The sequence below is a fragment of the Sycon ciliatum genome, chromosome 11, assembly GCF_964019385.1.
Source record: "Sycon ciliatum chromosome 11, ocSycCili1.1, whole genome shotgun sequence".
NCBI lineage: Eukaryota > Metazoa > Porifera > Calcarea > Leucosolenida > Sycettidae > Sycon > Sycon ciliatum.
This window is the reverse complement of record NC_088653.1, coordinates 3,971,698-3,988,664: the sequence shown is the minus strand read 5'-3', so window position 1 is coordinate 3,988,664 and position 16,967 is coordinate 3,971,698. Positions and strand designations below refer to the sequence as shown.

The following is a 16,967-nucleotide window of genomic DNA, read 5'->3' as shown; positions in this document are numbered from 1 at the left end:
AAGTGCTGCGAATAGTGATCATGCGCCCTGGCCTGAGTAGCTCGCTTGGCTAATTGAAAGTCTGCCGACCTGGGCCACATTATGTTGCTAAGGCATGCACAACCCCAGTCACAGCGCGCAAGTTGGTTGAGTTTGGCCGTCAGGAGGCCAGCGCAAGGTATCCGGGGCGCGGGTCTGATTCCAGCGAGGGGCAATGTGGTACCCCGCAGCGCAAGGGTAGCGTGATACCCTAAGCCAGCGTGCGTGCTGCATGAGTAGCGTGATACTCGCTGAGCGCTTTTGCTGTTGCCTAGCAACGCGTTTCTGTCTTTCCTGGGCCCCCAACGCATGTTGGGTGGCCCTGCGCATGACTGCACGTTGTCATAGCAACCTTGGAAACCTCAAGCCGGTTACCAACAAGCTAGGAATCAGACCAAGCCGCCGAATGCCCCCAAATTCCGCGTTGGTCAGCCGAATGACCTTAGTGTGGTATTCAAGCGCTTCAGCTACATGTACGTAGTTCAAATGCGTGCCCTTCGCATGTTTGTTTTCCCTTAGTGACACCGAGAAGGGTTTGAATCGCATGTAGTCGGAGCGTGCGTGCACACATGGGGTGTCCCACACCGCCATGGCATGGGGTGTCCCACACCGCCATGGCATGGGGTGTCCCACACCGCCATGGCATGGGGTGTCCCACACCGCCATGGTCTGGGGTGTCCCACACCGCCATAGCATGGGGTGTCCCACACCGCTAGGTGGGAGCTATAGCACAGCAACAGAGTGGTGCAGATAACTTATCATAAGTATCAGAGGCGTGCGTGCACAGTCAGTGCTAGAACGTGAGTGCATACGTCCGCGAATGGGCGTACCAGCGTGTGCGCAGCGTGTGTACCTGCATGCATGCTTGTGCGGTGTCAGACTGTGGGTGCGTGTACGCGTGCATGCATGTGTGTGTGCATGCGTGGGTGGGTGTGCGTGCGTGTGTATGTGTCTGCGGGTGCGTGTATGTGGGTGTGGCTGTGCGCGCTTGCGCGCCTGCGGACGGCGAACAGTTACTTTCCACAGCGTACATAGTTCTTGTAGCAGGCACTTCGCCATCTGCCGAGTTTCATGATCTCGGATTCGGTGAAGCCGCTCATTGCTCCTGTGGTTGCGGCTCCGGCTCTGAGGCCGTGCAGTGAATACTGGATAGGTGGGTACCCTGCGCTGCTCAGGAGCTGACGGATTAGACGGGTGAGTCTTGGTGCAGTTAGGAACTTGCCACAGCTGTCAACGAACAGTGGTCTATTGGGCAGGTTGGGGCGTCTTGATAGATAGGTATGCATGGCTTTGACCGGGCAAACCGTTGAGTTGGTGGTTGTGAGCCGGACGGAGTGACCCTTGCCGAGTTGGTCGGTCTTGGACTTCTTGATTGTGACCTGTATTGCCTGCGGCGTGATGGAGAGGTCTTCTGTTCGGAGGCCACCGTCTGACATGGTCGTGGCGGTTGTGGAAGTGTACTCACTTGCCCGGAGACACGCAAAGAAGCCCAGGCAAATAGCTGCCCATACCATGGCTCGGTCGGTCGCGTTGAGGTTAGACCGTATCAGGGCCCTGCGCATAGCTGCCATGTGGGGCAGGAGGATTGGCTTACTGGCGTTTTTAGTTCGGTTGGCCTGTGCACGTGCCACTCCTTGAACTGCGAGGTCCACTCTTCGCGACGAGAGATCTTTGCCGTTTTCTTTGGCAATTGCCCGGATCGCCGACACATACAGGCGGACGGTTGACGTGGCATGTTGACGCGCCAGGTAGGCTACAAACGCCAGCATGATGGTGTCTGTAATCACCTTGGTGCCGACTAGTTGGCAGAATTGGTGCAGTCGTTTCCAGGCTGTCGCGTATGTGGCACGTGTGGACGCTGACAGGCCTAGCCACTGGTAGGCCTGACCCTCCAACATCAGAGGGAGTAGGTGCTCTCGGGCACCGGAGATGGCGTGTCTTCTGCTGTGGGTGCCAGTCGGCGAAATCGGGCCATCTGAAACCGAGACAGAGAGTCAGCAATCGCATTGTCAGTGCCGGGGATGTGGGAGACTATGACGTGAAAGTTGTGTCGGGCAGCAATGGCAAACAAAGTGCGTACCAGCGCCATTAAGTCGGGGCACTTTGTGCGTGAGCGGAGCCAGATGTCGCATACGCTACGGTTGTCGCAGTGGAAGCGGATGCGCTTCAGATGCAGCTGCGGTGCCCATGTGGATGCTGCGGCCACGATGGCAAAGAGCTCCATCCACGCGATGGATCTCTGGGATTGGTGCCTCTGCCACCGGTGTTGGAGCCACCGGCCGGCGAAGAAAGCACCATAGCCGATGGCTCTAGATGCGTCCGTGTAGAGGTCCATATCGGCGGCGGCTGACCACGTGGGTTCTAGGAAGAAGGCGACGCCCTTCCAGGCAGGGAGGAAGTCAAGCCACCACTGGATGTCTGCTTTGGCGTCTTCTGTGATTCTGATGTAATCGTTTGGATGCGGGACCGTCGTGCTGAGATCAATGAGGCGGCGCAGAAACATGCGGCCCGCAGGGACCGCCTTGCAGGCAAAGCTGGGGTGACCTATCAGGGACAACAATTCAGACTTGCGGGCGGTAGGGCGGGTATGTTGCCAAGCCTTGAGGGCAATGAGAAGGTCTTCTAACTTGTCGGATGGGAGGCGGATTTCGAAGCGCTCTGTGTCCAGCATGACACCGAGGAATGTCAGGGTTGTACTAGGGCCTTCCACCTTTTTTTGGATTGACCGGGAAGCCTAAGTCGTGGCAGGCTACCAGGGCACGGTCAAGCTGGTGCTGTGCGCCGATAGAGTCCGTCGCTCCACCAAGGTAGTCGTCTAAGTAGTGGATGACTGGGGCTACGTCGAAGTTGTGCGACATGACCCACTGGAGGGCGTCTGCGACTTTGTTAAACAGCGACGGTGATGAGCGAAGGCCGAAGGGTAGGCATTTGTCCACGTAATATTGCCCGCGCCAGAACAGGCATAATAGTTCCCAGTCCTCTTTCCGTACTGGACAAATGCGAAATGCGTCTTGGAGGTCGACCTTCCACAGATGGCAGCCACGGCCTAGGGACCGTGCGAGATTTACGCCGTCGTCGACCGAACAGTACTGTACAGAGAATTTGTCGACAGGGATACCATCGTTCACTGAGTGGCCCTGTGGTGCTGACAGATGCATAATCAAGCGCCATTTTTGCACCGACCGTGACTTCTTGGGAACCACACCCAAACCGGAGACCTGTGTAAGTGTGAAGGGGGGCTCTTGGTAGGGACCGGCCATGCGACCTGCGGCAATTTCACGACCGATGGCAGCATCGACAATGTCAGGGTGCTCAATCGCTGATTTGAGATTACGAGAGACTCGGAAGGTACGGGGACCAGCAAACCCAATATCGAACCCGTAAGACAAAGAATGTATTACGAATGAGGCAAAAGCCGGATCAGGATGCTGACACAAAGCGTCCTGCAGGTAAGAAACGTTAATGGGGGTTACAGGCGTGTGCAAATGGATTGGCTCGTGAGCGAGGGTGCGTGTAGGAGAGATGTGAGCAGCTGGGCAGAGTGTGTGAGTGCTATTGGCCTGGGTGAGTGTAGAGTTACCGGTGAGTGACTGGAGTGACCGAGTCTCCAAGCTGGGCAACTGCGAGCTATTGGTCGCGGCTGGCGGCGGCTGGCTTTCCTGGGCATGACTTGGCGGGGTGGCTGCCAAAGCATGTGCTGCACTGGTGGCCGTAGCGACAGGCTGCGCGTTGGCAGCGGCCTTGGTTGTAGTCGTGGCAGACAGCTGGGGCGTTTGGGTGAGCGGTAGCCCCTGACCGCTGTGCCGGAAAGGGGCGTTTGGCTGCTGGCCCGTCAGACAGTGAAGCTAGGCTACGGGCGCGGGGGCAGCGAACTGTTAAATGACCTTGCCGGTTGCAGTGACGGCAGGGAGGCAGGATGGAGTTTGTAAACCACTCCGACCAGAGTTCCGGATCTGACGTGGCAAGGCTAGATTTGCTGCGTGCAGCTCTTGCACGGAACGACATGTCGAAGCCAGACCACGCACCGAATGTATAGCGTGCGGCCGCTTTCACGATTGTGCTTTGGTACTTGAATAATTCCGGACCTCTGCCGGGGTCGTGGTGGAGGGCTACTTGGGCGAAGGCTGAGAACGCCTCCAACCACGATGTCAAGTCTACAACTTTCTTTAGACGGGATGACGACGACATGGCAGATGGCACAAGGGTGATGTGGTCCCCCGTCCCCTGCAGGGTGAACCCACTGTCCGGACCCATGCTCGTATCAAAAGCCAGCTCTCCCAGTACCCTACCAAAATCAACGTACTCACGTTTGATAATCTTGTCCGTGAGATGGTCGCTGAGGGCAGGTAATGGGATGGATGGTGGACGCTCTGGGGCGAGCAAATCGCCGTCCAGGAAGAGACTCTCCTGGTCTGGTCTTAGTGCTGAAGCCAGTGAAGGCTGGACATATTCGGGCTCAGAGTCAGGCACCACAACATCACCAGAGACTGGACCAGCCCGCTGTGCTGCTGTTGCTGCTGCTACAGTTGGCTGTGCATGTGGAGGTACCACCGGTAGACCCATCGAAGTTGTCAATGACGTCATGCAGGACGCCACTGCATCTTGCACGACCCGAGAGATCTCGGCAGATTGCTGCGACGTGAACGCGGGCGACGAGTCAGGCTGGGTCGCGGCCGCGGGGCTTTGAGTGGCCGGGACTGCAGGACTAGCCCGCCGACGCGTGGTCTTTTTTGCGACCTGGCTCGTAGACTTAGCTTTGTTTCTTGCCTGGGCCGACAAATGCTCATGCAGACGGCTCACCTGGGCTCTAAAATTGCCTGAGCAAGAAAGCCCCAGTTCTCGCAGTCGAGTTTCAACTCCGTCGACTTTGAGTTGGCGGAGATCGGAAAGTGATGGCACGGAGCTCATGGTGACGGCTCAGGATCTCCTGCGACTGCGGAACTTTAGAAATTTCAAATCTCGCCGAGTAATTGCAACAAGGAAGAAAGAAATTGCAAAACAGTTGGATGCACGCAGCAGCACAGCTAGCAAGAGAAAGAGCCGTGGATGGGTTTGTTCCTGTTTTTGATGGCTGTGGCCATCCGTTGGCCCAGCGGTCTCGTGTGAGTACCTTGTTTGTTCGTGCTGCCAGCTCGCGCCCGGCATTTGTTTGCGCTGGCAGCTCGGGCCCGGTGCGCGAGTGAAACCGAACCGTGACAAAGGCTTTCGCTCTTTAGTGCTATTGACTGGCTTTTCATACGATGCCTATTGATGTCTAGAGACATGCTGTCTAGCCTTCCCCTAGTACGCATTCACGGGGCTTTGTTGAAGTTCGTGCCGTGAACTGCCAAAGGGAACTGTTTGAATGGTGCTGGGGCGAGTGCGACATTACGGCGTCCCTGCAGCCGGCCTAATCGCGTTTGTCGCCACAACCGATTATATCGTTCAACTCATAGCCAGCAATCGCATGTCATCAAGTACATTGAAAATCAACATAATTTTACGAATCGAACTTTTTTCAGGATCACTTTTCAACGAGGACGAAGCAAAGTCGGCCGAACGAAGCCTAGAGGTAGAAAATCACCCTCTCCACTTCACCAACACGATACTGACATAGATACGAGATGAAACAACTAAAAAATCCACAAGAAAACTGTACGGCAACTTTGGTCTGACTTTGGTCTGAGCATTTCTATCACGATCAAAAATGTACGAGGAGCACTCAAAAATAAGCCACAGACGTACCTTTATCGCTCTCTACTCCTTTTTCAAGGCACAAAAGTCGACTCTCCACTTTCAAACCAGGAACCAGAAATACCAGTGGTCCTTTTCAGCTGCTCCACGAGCGCAGGAAATGTTCACCAAGGTGCGCAGAGCAGCATCCATTCCAGAAAAAGAGCTAAAATACGAGTGAGACTACATGCCTGAGTACATGAGTAAATGTATGAGTACATGCAGAAAATAGTCAATTTCAGCGCTTCTGCTCCAAACAGCAACTAGCTTCGACTGGAAACAAAGATTACACTAAAGGATCAAACAACAACCATTTTCTGCAGTTTTTTTTGCATATGTCTTCTTTGTGCTTGGGCCAGCACGCCAAAAATCACACCTTGGAGGAGTACAAAAATTACAACTCTCAGATGTCCTCGACTGCTGGCCCTGCGCAGGGTGAAACCCTTGTGGGGGCTAATTTATGGTTATGATAAACGGTAGTTTTTTTGGACAAATAATGATAGTGTGTACCCATTTCGCCTTGTTTCGAGTATATGTCGCTATAAATGGCTGCACCGCGAGAAATAAAAGCTATTCTCATGGAATAATACTCATAAAAAGGACACACTCCTGGCTCATTACAAACATCTTGAAAGTTTTTGTCTTCACAAGTATACTTTCAAGCCTTCTCGTCAGGTGAAAAACAGGCAAGAGAAAAGGGACAGATATAGTAAGAAGGTTGTAAAACAGCGCAAAGAAGAAGATAGCTAAAGTAAACAGCGAAAATTGCAATAATGACACAAAGGTGCAAGTGCGGGAAAACTCAATAAGCGTGACATGTAGTGCGACAAAAAGAGACAACCACTGGACATACATGTAACTAACGAGGTTGCGTCACGTGTACGCAGTGCTAGATTGCTGAATGTTTTGGAAGCCGTATACATCCACACAAAGAAACCCAAACTTTGCAAGCAGAAACAAATTAGATTCACACTTAGGCTGTTAGGTAGAAGCAAAACTGAGATCCAAGCGCTTCATTTTATATCCATCACGCATGCACCATGCTAAAGGGAAATCCCTTGGCACGCTCCTCAACAAAAAGAAGTAATGAACAAATCGCGTTCCCCCTGGCCCATGATTTCCGTGTTCATCTTGTTGCCGCTCAATGAATTCTTATCCTATCGCAAAGAACTTTATATCCCCGGAAGATAAGGTCAAGACCATTCCAATGGTGTATTGATTGTTGCGATGCGTGAATGTTTGACGATGATACGAAAGTTTGTACACTGGTCTATGCACTGCAATATACCACGAGAATGCTTTTGTGAGTTAACTTGTCCGTATTGGATCAGGTCATTCATAAAGCGCGAGTTAACTCGTACTCAGCACGTAAAGGGTTAAACCTTGAACAAATTCTCACGTTGCGTGGTGATGTCTGCGGCATTCATACTTTTCATAGCTATTATAAAACTTTTATCTCCACGTAGATTATTTGTGTAAACAATCAGTTCATTTTTATTTCTTTTCTTTATACGAAAGTCCACTATTTTCTCGAACATGTGCGAGAAGTGGTGGTGGGCCCAGGCTGGTCTCTTTCACGTAGGTACAAGCAATGTCAGCAACAAATACAACCTTGTCAGTTGAGTTGCTCTCAGCACATCGGCACGTCGTCACTACATCCCCTATGTGTTTGCCTTTTTCCTCGTTTCTTTTTGTTCTCCACCTGTTTTCAGTAGGGCTGTGTTAATAGTAAAAAAAGAAGAAAAAAGGAAACAGTTTGCACATGCTACACCTTGCAGCTCTGATGGCTTGCCAGAAACACACGTAGCAAAAATTTAAAAATTTGCTCTCACCAATGCAGGGTGGGCTAGGGAAGGCCGACCATTTGGCATTATTCTGACAGTAAATTGACTGGGGAACTGTAGTGTCAGGTTCGTAAAATTGGTTGCAAATTACATACCGTTGACTTGAGTACACCGTACCCTGCCCAGTGGAGAGGCTATAGTGCAAAGTGTTGTTTTCCGGTTGGCCACAAGTAATCGCTGCAATATAATGCGCACGAGAAATGAAGGAACGCATTGAGCAATGCGGGGCATAAGAACAAAGGCTTCCCGTTTGGAAGCGGGTGGGTTTGAAGGATTTCCTCTTTGAAAATAATTACACACACACACTCCCGCACTCTCTCCCTCCCTCTCTCCCTCCCTCTCTCTCTCTCCATCTCTCAATCTCTCTCTCTCTATTTCTCATACACACCCTCTCGCTTTTCACTCTCATTCTCATTCTCTCCCGCTCTCACTCCCTCTCCCTCGTTGTGGAGTGAACAAAACATTCCATATTGTACTGCAAATTCAGCAAGAGTGCAAACACACCTTTTCGGACTAGATACTGAGCTGTGAGATGAGACAAGGGTACAACAATGTTTGTGCGAACAAAAGCATGGCTGCGCTCCAAAACAGATGATCAACAATACTGTTGTTGTCGTGACACACATGTAGGCGCATGTGCTTGTAAACCGGATATAAACACACTGGCATTTACAAGCACATCCTCTTATGGGCGAAGCACTACGAAAATTCTCACTTTGACACAATCATGGATGAAAGTCGGCAAAGAGCATACAGGGACCATGAAACTGACACTTTAAGACTTAGTCAAGAACAAAGACTCTGGCAAGCGGACTCTGATCGCGCATGCGCATTTAGGTGAAATACCTTTCATTTTACGTGGTCCTCGTCAGCAATATTGTCGCTTATCTTTCGACAATTTGAGCTTAGACTTTGGACATGAACGTGTGCACTTGAAGTGATAAAACTTGATACGATGAACGGTAAGGTATAGAATGAGAACTAGCTGCGAGGAATTTATTGTCCAAGGAAGGGTTCCTACTTTTTTCGGTCCTCCTGTTCGCTGCTCTCGGCGCTGGCGACAAATATTTTTGCTCGGGATCGACTCTCTTGCTTTTGCAAGCTCATCTCTCTTCCTCTCCGCTGCCTGGCTATTTTCTAAAAAGAAGTCGATCGTGACGGTCGCCTTCTCTATAGGACTTCGCGAGGGCAGCACGACAGCCTGTGTGGTTCAAGTCAGACGCCGCTCTTTGCAAGATTTTATTTTGAACGACGACGATGCGTACAGTACTTGCAAATCTCCACGACTCGCTGGATACTCCGAGCATTGAGCTGGAGGTAAGGGAGCTGCGATCTCAGCTTGATGAGCAATCCCTGAGGTGAGCGATCTCGGCCGTTCAGCAAAATGGAGCTGATTCCGAGTAGCCGATTACGTTCTTGTTGCTTGCGCTGCTCTTGCCTGCACAGCGCTGTATCAATCAGAATCACCCACCTGTCGCTCTCGAAATCCACTCGAACTCTAGCTAGACCTTTCAGGTACTAGCAAACTAACTTGCTAACCAAAATTGGGATGAAATGGGCTGCCAAGTAAGCATTGGCGACATATAAACAAAGCTGAAAGATAAGCGACAATATCGCTGACGCGGACCAAGTAGAAAATTTGATTCGCCGCAAAAATTCACTTATCAGCACACATGCTTATAAGTGCGTTACCGCGATAACCGGCACTCACTTGTTTGACACTGGTCCCCTGTGAGACCGACTGGGCACTGGCACTCTCCGGAGATATGATGGCAATGGCGGAACCCATATAAATTTGGACATTGAGTGCATTCCTGCGAGCACCCGAGACCAAAATAACCGGTAGAACATTCTGCCTGACAACGTAATCCGTGATAGCCTGCAATGGAATTTGAACGCAATAACACACGCAAAGGGCCAGCTTAAAACATGTCAAGACATGTACTGCCAAATTCCTAGCCAGCAAGAAATGCTGAAACACCAGAGTTAGCGACAGCCGAGAAGACAGCTGAAGCAGCTCAAACTTTAAAATCCATGCTACGGCTACCGTATTGCTCTATCAACGGTAGAAGCGGCAGATAAGAAAGTAAAAAAGTTGCTAGAACAGCAATAGAAGCAGCAACAAAAGCAGCAGGTTAAGGTAGCTTGAAGTGAAGTAAAATAAAGGCAAAATAACATGGAATGGACTCGGATGGAGAGCCAAATATTAATTTTTAAGAAAGTAGAAGAGGACTAAGAAACTGCAAGCTACGCTATAATGTCCACTAACGCCACCAATTACAAAAAAATCAGCTCATGCGATACTGACGTTCTACAACTAACTGGGCAACAGGTCACGCACATCTTGGAAGGGCACACCCACAGCCTTCCAACTAGCTGATTGTTTAGTAACTGGTGTTGTTAGTGGACACTATAGCGTAGCTTGCAGTTTCTTGGTTCTGTTAACTTTCTCAAAACCTAACATAATATAACCAATGGAACCTTCAACTCTCTATCAGTTATTGCGCGTACTTGCCAAAACCGTTACAGTGCACACGCCTCCACGCATGCCGGCAGAGAAGGCAGCAGCACTGGCAGCAAAGAGCGAAACAGCGGAGCTGAAGCTGACTCTCACTGTACGACAGCGGCGTATCCGAAACGGCCTCCGACGTTGCCAACGCCACGCCAAAAGCAGTCAACGACCAGTCAATGACCAGTATGAGTCGTACCAAAACGACATTGCACCGCCCATGTCGGCAACCAGCACCACCGTGCACCCCGGAACGCCGCCAGGCAGCACAAATGCAGGTACGACAACATCCACCTCACCGCACACGGACACAACTACTCCGACAACAAAGTGTAATCACCCAGATGTGGCGCGTGCTGAAGACCTCCTCTCCTTACTTGTGACTACCACAGATATGTCTAAACAGCCAGCAAACCCCTGGGTTACCTCCGAACGACGCTGGAGACCCAGTCCCAATTCAGAATCCTCACCTTATTTCAAAAATTCCAAAAAACAAACAAAAAGAAAGCAACAACATCGACCCTGGCCAAAGACAACCCCTTGCCCCAGCAAAGGGCTCACGCTTCAGCCCACTGGTGGCCCAGGATACTCAATCCTAGCCTACAGACTTTGTAACGTTGTTCACCACACAATAGGGAGGTTCCGGAGGACGATTTTTCGTGCCAAAACCCGTAGAGGTGCTACGGATTTTTACGGATTTTTACACGAAGTTTTCGAGCAGTGAAATGTTCCGGAGTACGGAACTTATGTGTTTGCCCTCATTGTCTAGGTTACGATCGCAAACACGTCACATTCCGACGCTATGCCTTTTTATTTTGAAAATTTGTACCGAAATCAAAACCTCCTGCAGAAAATCGATGTTTCTTATACCAAATTTGTACGCGAAAAATCTTTCTGTACCCGACGAAGCAAAATCTCCATACGAAACATGGTTCGTATGTAAGCCAGTCCACACGGATACTCCATGCCGAAAAATTGTATGGAGCACGCCTGGAAAAATCCGTACCGCCCATATAGATTTTGGCAAGGAAAATCGTACCCCGGAGCCTCTCTAATATCAGTGAGAACAATACCTTCAATTGCGGAAATACCAAAAAAAACGAAACAAATTACAAAAAAAAAAAAAAAAATATGGAAGTAGAAAGGAAAGGGACATATGGAAACGAGTTGATAGTAACTCTCCACCACTGTAACTAGATACTATATACAGTCAGAAAGTGCAACAACTAGGCACAAAAGTGACAGAGTACTGATACATTCGACGTCCTGACACCTAGCTTTAACACATTTACGTAGCGCTAACCAACAGCCTTCCAACTTGGAAGGTTCAAGGTTATGGAAAGACCACAGAGGGGAGTGCAAGCGCAACGAAAACGAGCACAAGCTACAGTCCCAACGGGAACTAAGAATGTCGATTGTCACTGGACATTCTTTGTTCCGTTGGGACTGTAGCTTGTGCTCGTTTTCTCTAGCTTCAGCCGCAATAACATCACCATCACAAGCCTGCCCCCTATGGGTGCCTCTGATCATGTTGTCATACAAGGCAACCTCCGACCCCAGCAGCACACCACCCACAGAAACAATAATACCAATAATAATTTGAAACTCGGGTATTGAGCCAATAATAAAAGTAGAAAGGAAAAGGACATATGAAAACGAGTTAAGAGTAACTCTCCACCACTGTAACTAGATACTATATACAGTCAGAAAGTGCAACAACTAGGTGTCAGGACGTTGAATGTCTCAGTACTCTGTCAGTTTTGTGCCTAGTTGTTGCACTTTCTGACTGTATATCGTATCTAGTTACAGTGTTGGAGAGTTACTCTTAATTCGTTTCCATATGTCCTTTTCCTTTCTACCAATAATAATATTAAACAAAATTTTGAAGGACGCTTCACGCAGCTCCATTATACTTGAATCGTTTGCAGGCAACCTGCCTAAACTCAAGAGAGCACTGCATTTCACACAAATCCATTGGTATCGTTACAACGTTTCGGTCTTTATGACCATCATCAGGAATGAAGTGGACATGGAAAGAACAGCAGTATAAAAGAAGGAGGCAAGCAAGCAAAGCGCGGTACATAGTGACAGCGCGCGTAGAGAAGTGCAAAGTACGTCATGACGGGTGTGCACAACATCCGCCATCATACCAATACCAGCGGCAGTGCCCCAGGGCTCTGTCCTGAGACCACTTCTGTTCCTGGCGTACACCATTGACCTGCCCACTGCCTGTGAAAATGCTACAACCTCGTGTAGCCAGTTCGCGGTCGACACCGCACTGATTGCCATTGCAGGAAGCTACATTGAGTGTGAGGCTGCGCTACAAAGAAGCGTCGATGGCGCAGCAGAATGGCCAGAGCGCTGCAACCTGCTGGTCAATAAAACGAAAACCGTCATCCTCCATTTCAACTAACCCACCACGACTACCCGAAATAAAACTTGGGCAAACCCTACTAGAAACAGTAACACAACATCGTCACCTCGGCATCATCTTTCAGCACGACCTAAGATGGTCAGCCCACCTTGACTTTGTGCTGAAGAAAGCCGTAAAATCTTTTAATATTCTCTTTAGGCTCAAATCAACTCTAGACACTAAATCACTCTCTCCCTCTCTCATTTACAAAACATATATCCTGCCTATAGTTGAACATGCATGCATTGCTGTCACCCCGCTCTCAATCGCAGCCCTTGACCGTCTTGAGCGAATCCAGCGCAAGGCGGCCAGAATCTGCCTCCGTCTCCCCCTCTACACTCCTCTGAATCATTCAACACTGCTCCCACAGCTCAAATGGCCGACAATGTACTCTTGCCGCAAAGTGAAGCTCACCCTTCTTTCCCACTCCATAAAATACCAATATGCCCCACAACACATACGCATGCTCAACACTCCCGCTCAAGTTACGGCCCAGTACAGCCTTCGACACGCAGGCATTTGGCACCTCCCACCCTCCAGAACTGATCGCTGTAAAGACTCCCCACTGTACAAGTCCCTAGAATACTACAATGCCCTCCCTGCTAGCATCCGTGACGTCTCCTCCCGACCTGCTTTCATACAAGAATCTGCTCACTGCTGATTAACTCAATCTGCTCCTGCAGCGCTCACCCTCTCCCATACTTGTAACATTCAAAGGGATGTAAATCACTTTTAATCTGCATAACCCACAATCTCACCTTCTCATAAATGTATCTCTTATTGGCGATGGTGCCATCGTGAGAATAAAGAATTAAAAAGTTTTTCCTACTGAGGTACCTTTTAACCCTCATTTCGGGTTGTGGGGTCGAAACGGACTCCAGGGATATGATTGCGGGCACACAGGGAAGTGCAACAATTGCGATAGTTTGGGTATTTATCTCCATGGCCACCGAATACATGGATTGCATCCACTGAAGTAGAGGCCCTACAAAAAATGCTCTTCTACAGCCATAGTCCCGCATTCCAAGTTGACTTTTTTCCTACGTCCCCAGTATATTGGGGTCCTTCTGGACCCCAGGCAAGTTCTGGGTGGTATTCTTGCAAACTTGCAAATAATCCCGACAAACTTCAGAGTTGGCAACAAATGCAGTTTGGTCAAAGCATTGGTCTACAGGAAGCAAAAAAATACATAAAATGGAGAGTTTGCAAGAATACCACCGAAAATGTTCCTGGGGTCCAAATGGACCCCAATATACTGGGAACGTAGGAAAAGGTCAACATGGAATGAGGGTTAAGCAACAATAGCAGCGCTCTCTCCCTCTCTCGTTTACAAAACATATATCCTGCCTATAGTTGAACATGCATGCATTGCTGTCACTCCGCTCTCAATCGCAGCCCTTGACCGTCTTGAGCGAATCCAGCGCAAGGCGGCCAGAATCTGCCTCCGTCTCCCCCTCTACACTCCTCTGGATCATTCAACACTGCTCCATCGGCTCAAATGGCCGACAATGTTCTCTCGCCGCAAAGTGAAGCTCACCCTTCTTGCTCACTCCATAAAATACCAATATGCCCCACAACACATACGCTTGCTCAACACCCCCGCTCAAGTTACGGCCCAGTACAGCATTCGTGACATCTCCTCCCGACCTGCTTTCAAACAAGAAATCTGCTCACTGCTGATTAACTCAATCTGCTCCTGCAGCGCTCACCCTCTCCCATACTTGTAAAGTTCAAAGTGATGTAAATCACTTTCCAACTGTTTAACCCACAATTTCACCTTCTCATCAATTCATCTCTTATTGGCGATGGTGCCATCGAGAGAATAAAGAATTCAAAATTCAAACACCAGAAGCTTCAACAGAGCAAAAAAACTACATTGGCATCGCCGTCACCATCACCAGCAGCACCACCAGCACCAGCAGCAGTAGCAGCAGCATCAGCATCAGCACCGCCACCAGCAGCAGTAGAAAGAAGCAACGACCGTATCAACAGAGGCTGCATACAAAACACCGGTAGGAGAAATCCGTAAACTTACCAGCAGTACATGTACATTGCCCAGTGATACCACTGCAGGTTCCATTGTTTGGGCAAGAACAAGACATAGAACAGTTGTCGCCATATCGGCCGTGGGGACATAACACACAAGCTCCATTGACGCGCCAAGATCCTGTTGCACAGCTGCAGATACATATCAATATTGGAGGAAACCGAAAAGCTTCACCAGCATATCACTATTTAGACGGTAAATCTTACTACTTGCATGTTTGTAAGGCCAAAACAACCCTGGAACCTTTGGATCATTTGCATCTTTTTTCATAAAACATTTGGCTTGTAGTACTTCTTCCTTGATTTGTTCCCATCTTCTGTTTGTGCCTTGTTCACTATTCTATTTCCCTCTTCTGTTTGTGCCTTGTTCACTATTCTATTTCCCTCTTCTGTTTGTGCCTTGTTCACTATTCTATTTCCCTCTTCTGTTTGTGCCTTGTTCACTATTCTATTTCCCTCTTCTGTTTGTGCCTTGTTCACTATTCTATTTCCCTCTTCTGTTTGTGCCTTGTTCACTATTCTATTTCCCTCTTCTGTTTGTGCCTTGTTCACTATTCTATTTCCCTCTTCTGTTTGTGCCTTGTCCACTATTCTATTTCCCTCTTCTGTTTGTGCCTTGTTCACTATTCTATTTCCCTCTTCTGTTTGTGCCTTGTTCACTATTCTATTTCCCTCTTCTGTTTGTGCCTTGTTCACTATTCTATGGATCTTGTAACAAGTCTTTAAAAGAAACTAAAGAATGAAGAACACATATCAAAACATGAATTCGATCGCATCAAACCTACTGGTACCCTTCGTCCTAGACCTTATTACCTTTCAAACGCAACTGTCACCAAACATTTTCTTTGTCTTATCTTGTAGTTCTTTGGCTCCTGATCATGATGGTGTTATTCGTTTTATCTGCAATGACTGGAAGTGTGTAAAAACTTGAAAAGAAGGTGCCAAAAATTGTCCCGAAGTAACGAGTGACATTATGCTACGTGAAGGCGATTCATCTGACGATGTTGCTGAAGATGCAGATGACAAGCTCTGACGTCTTTCAGTTCAGAGCCGCGTGGACAACACCTTCGATACAACGAAATCATTAATTTTTCAAGTACGAGGTACGTGTGTCACACTTACAGCAAACAAATATCCATCCACTCCTTCGTAATCAGAAACAAAACAAAGACCGAAAGAGCTGGAGCTTCAAAGAGGAAGTACTAGTGGGACAAACTGATGTCAACTTTTGTTTGTTTCCTCCCTTTTTGGCGTTCTGATTGTGTACAACATACACATCAGTGTCCGAGCTCAGAAGCCACAAGTGTGCCGTACATTGAACAATTGGCTCGATCGACCAGCGCAGGGGCAGGACTTCATTTTGACGACGAATGTATGAGTGGAGGTCAAGTCCGGCGTGCCGTCATTCGATACTTCGTGGCAATTTTAGGCACCTTCTTTTCAAGTTTTCACCCACTTCCAGTCATCGCAGAGAAAAACGAATAGCACCATCATAATCAGGAGCCAAAGAACTACAACATAAGACAAAGAATTTTTGGAGACAGCTCCCTTTATATCCATAAACGTACATACCATGTTAGACCAATAGTATCCATGACCGCGGCCCCTCAATACTCTAACTCGAAATGGCTGTGCATCTACCTATAGCCTGTTCAAGATTACTATTTCAAACGCACCGTGAAGAATAGCTTCGATTTTGTTGCGAAGCTCCGTGATAATCCGGTCCCTCTCAATGCACACGTGTGTTCCTTACATGTTGTTAGTCTCTTATTGATGACACTATTGACATCTGTATGGACGTATTGTACCGCAACAAGGATTTTGACACTCCATTGGTATCTGAATGGCGGGCGAGAGTCAGTCAATTGTCAAGTTGAGTGGGAATTGTGAGATGCACATAGACACAACCAACTTCATTTACCGCTACCACCGACGTCTCTACTTCACAACACATACCATACAACTTGTGTGTGAACTAGGTTTGAACAAGTGCAGATAATTACCTTTTCACAAAGAGATTCGCGCTCATCATGACGAAAGCAACAAAGTAAGGCGCACTTTTGCCTAATATTCTCTATAATCTCTGTAGTAAAGTTTTGCACGAAGCTGCTCCTTGTCAACAAACAGCATTATCCAGTTCTAAACCGCACCAACAACAAAAAACGCACACTTGAAACTCACCCACACTCAAACTGCGTTGGTATACACACTGACAGCCTGTCAGGATTGGAGCGGCAGTCACAGTGGACACACACACTTCCATTGCCGTGGTATGGGTCTTTGCAATCAATGCATTCTCCAGTGCTGGGGTGACATAGGTTTTTACAATGGCAGGTTTGGTTGCATCCTGGACCGTACAAATTCCTTGGGCATTCCTGATCACAGCTGATTGTAGTTCAAAAGTAGACATAGACAGAAATCGTAA

The 16,967-nt window shown here is 48.6% G+C and overlaps 2 protein-coding genes and 1 long non-coding RNA gene across 3 annotated transcripts; all 3 read right to left on the bottom strand.

The window, feature by feature from the left end:
* Window positions 1-1,031: 1,031 nt before the first annotated feature.
* LOC135827005 (integrase/recombinase xerD homolog) lies at window positions 1,032-1,916 on the bottom strand. Its single transcript, XM_065339527.1, has one exon. It carries the CDS (start codon window positions 1,914-1,916, stop codon window positions 1,032-1,034), a length of 885 nt encoding a protein of 294 aa, XP_065195599.1.
* On the bottom strand, window positions 1,916-2,689 carry LOC135827004 (uncharacterized). Its single transcript, XM_065339525.1, has one exon. It carries the CDS (start codon window positions 2,687-2,689, stop codon window positions 1,916-1,918), a length of 774 nt encoding a protein of 257 aa, XP_065195597.1.
* A 4,903-nt stretch (window positions 2,690-7,592) lies between these two features.
* On the bottom strand, window positions 7,593-14,653 carry LOC135827366 (uncharacterized). The gene is made up of 3 exons (XR_010555411.1): window positions 14,532-14,653; window positions 9,286-9,453; window positions 7,593-7,751 (listed from the first exon to the last, which is right to left on the bottom strand). It is a non-coding gene; the product is annotated as an uncharacterized LOC135827366 (long non-coding RNA).
* Window positions 14,654-16,967: the final 2,314 nt, after the last annotated feature.

Bases quoted from the DNA above. Each gene is read 5' to 3' on its own strand.
- LOC135827005 (XM_065339527.1), bottom strand. From the start codon at position 1,916: ATGTTGGAGGGTCAGGCCTACCAGTGGCTAGGCCTGTCAGCGTCCACA.
- LOC135827004 (XM_065339525.1), bottom strand. From the start codon at position 2,689: ATGCTGGACACAGAGCGCTTCGAAATCCGCCTCCCATCCGACAAGTTA.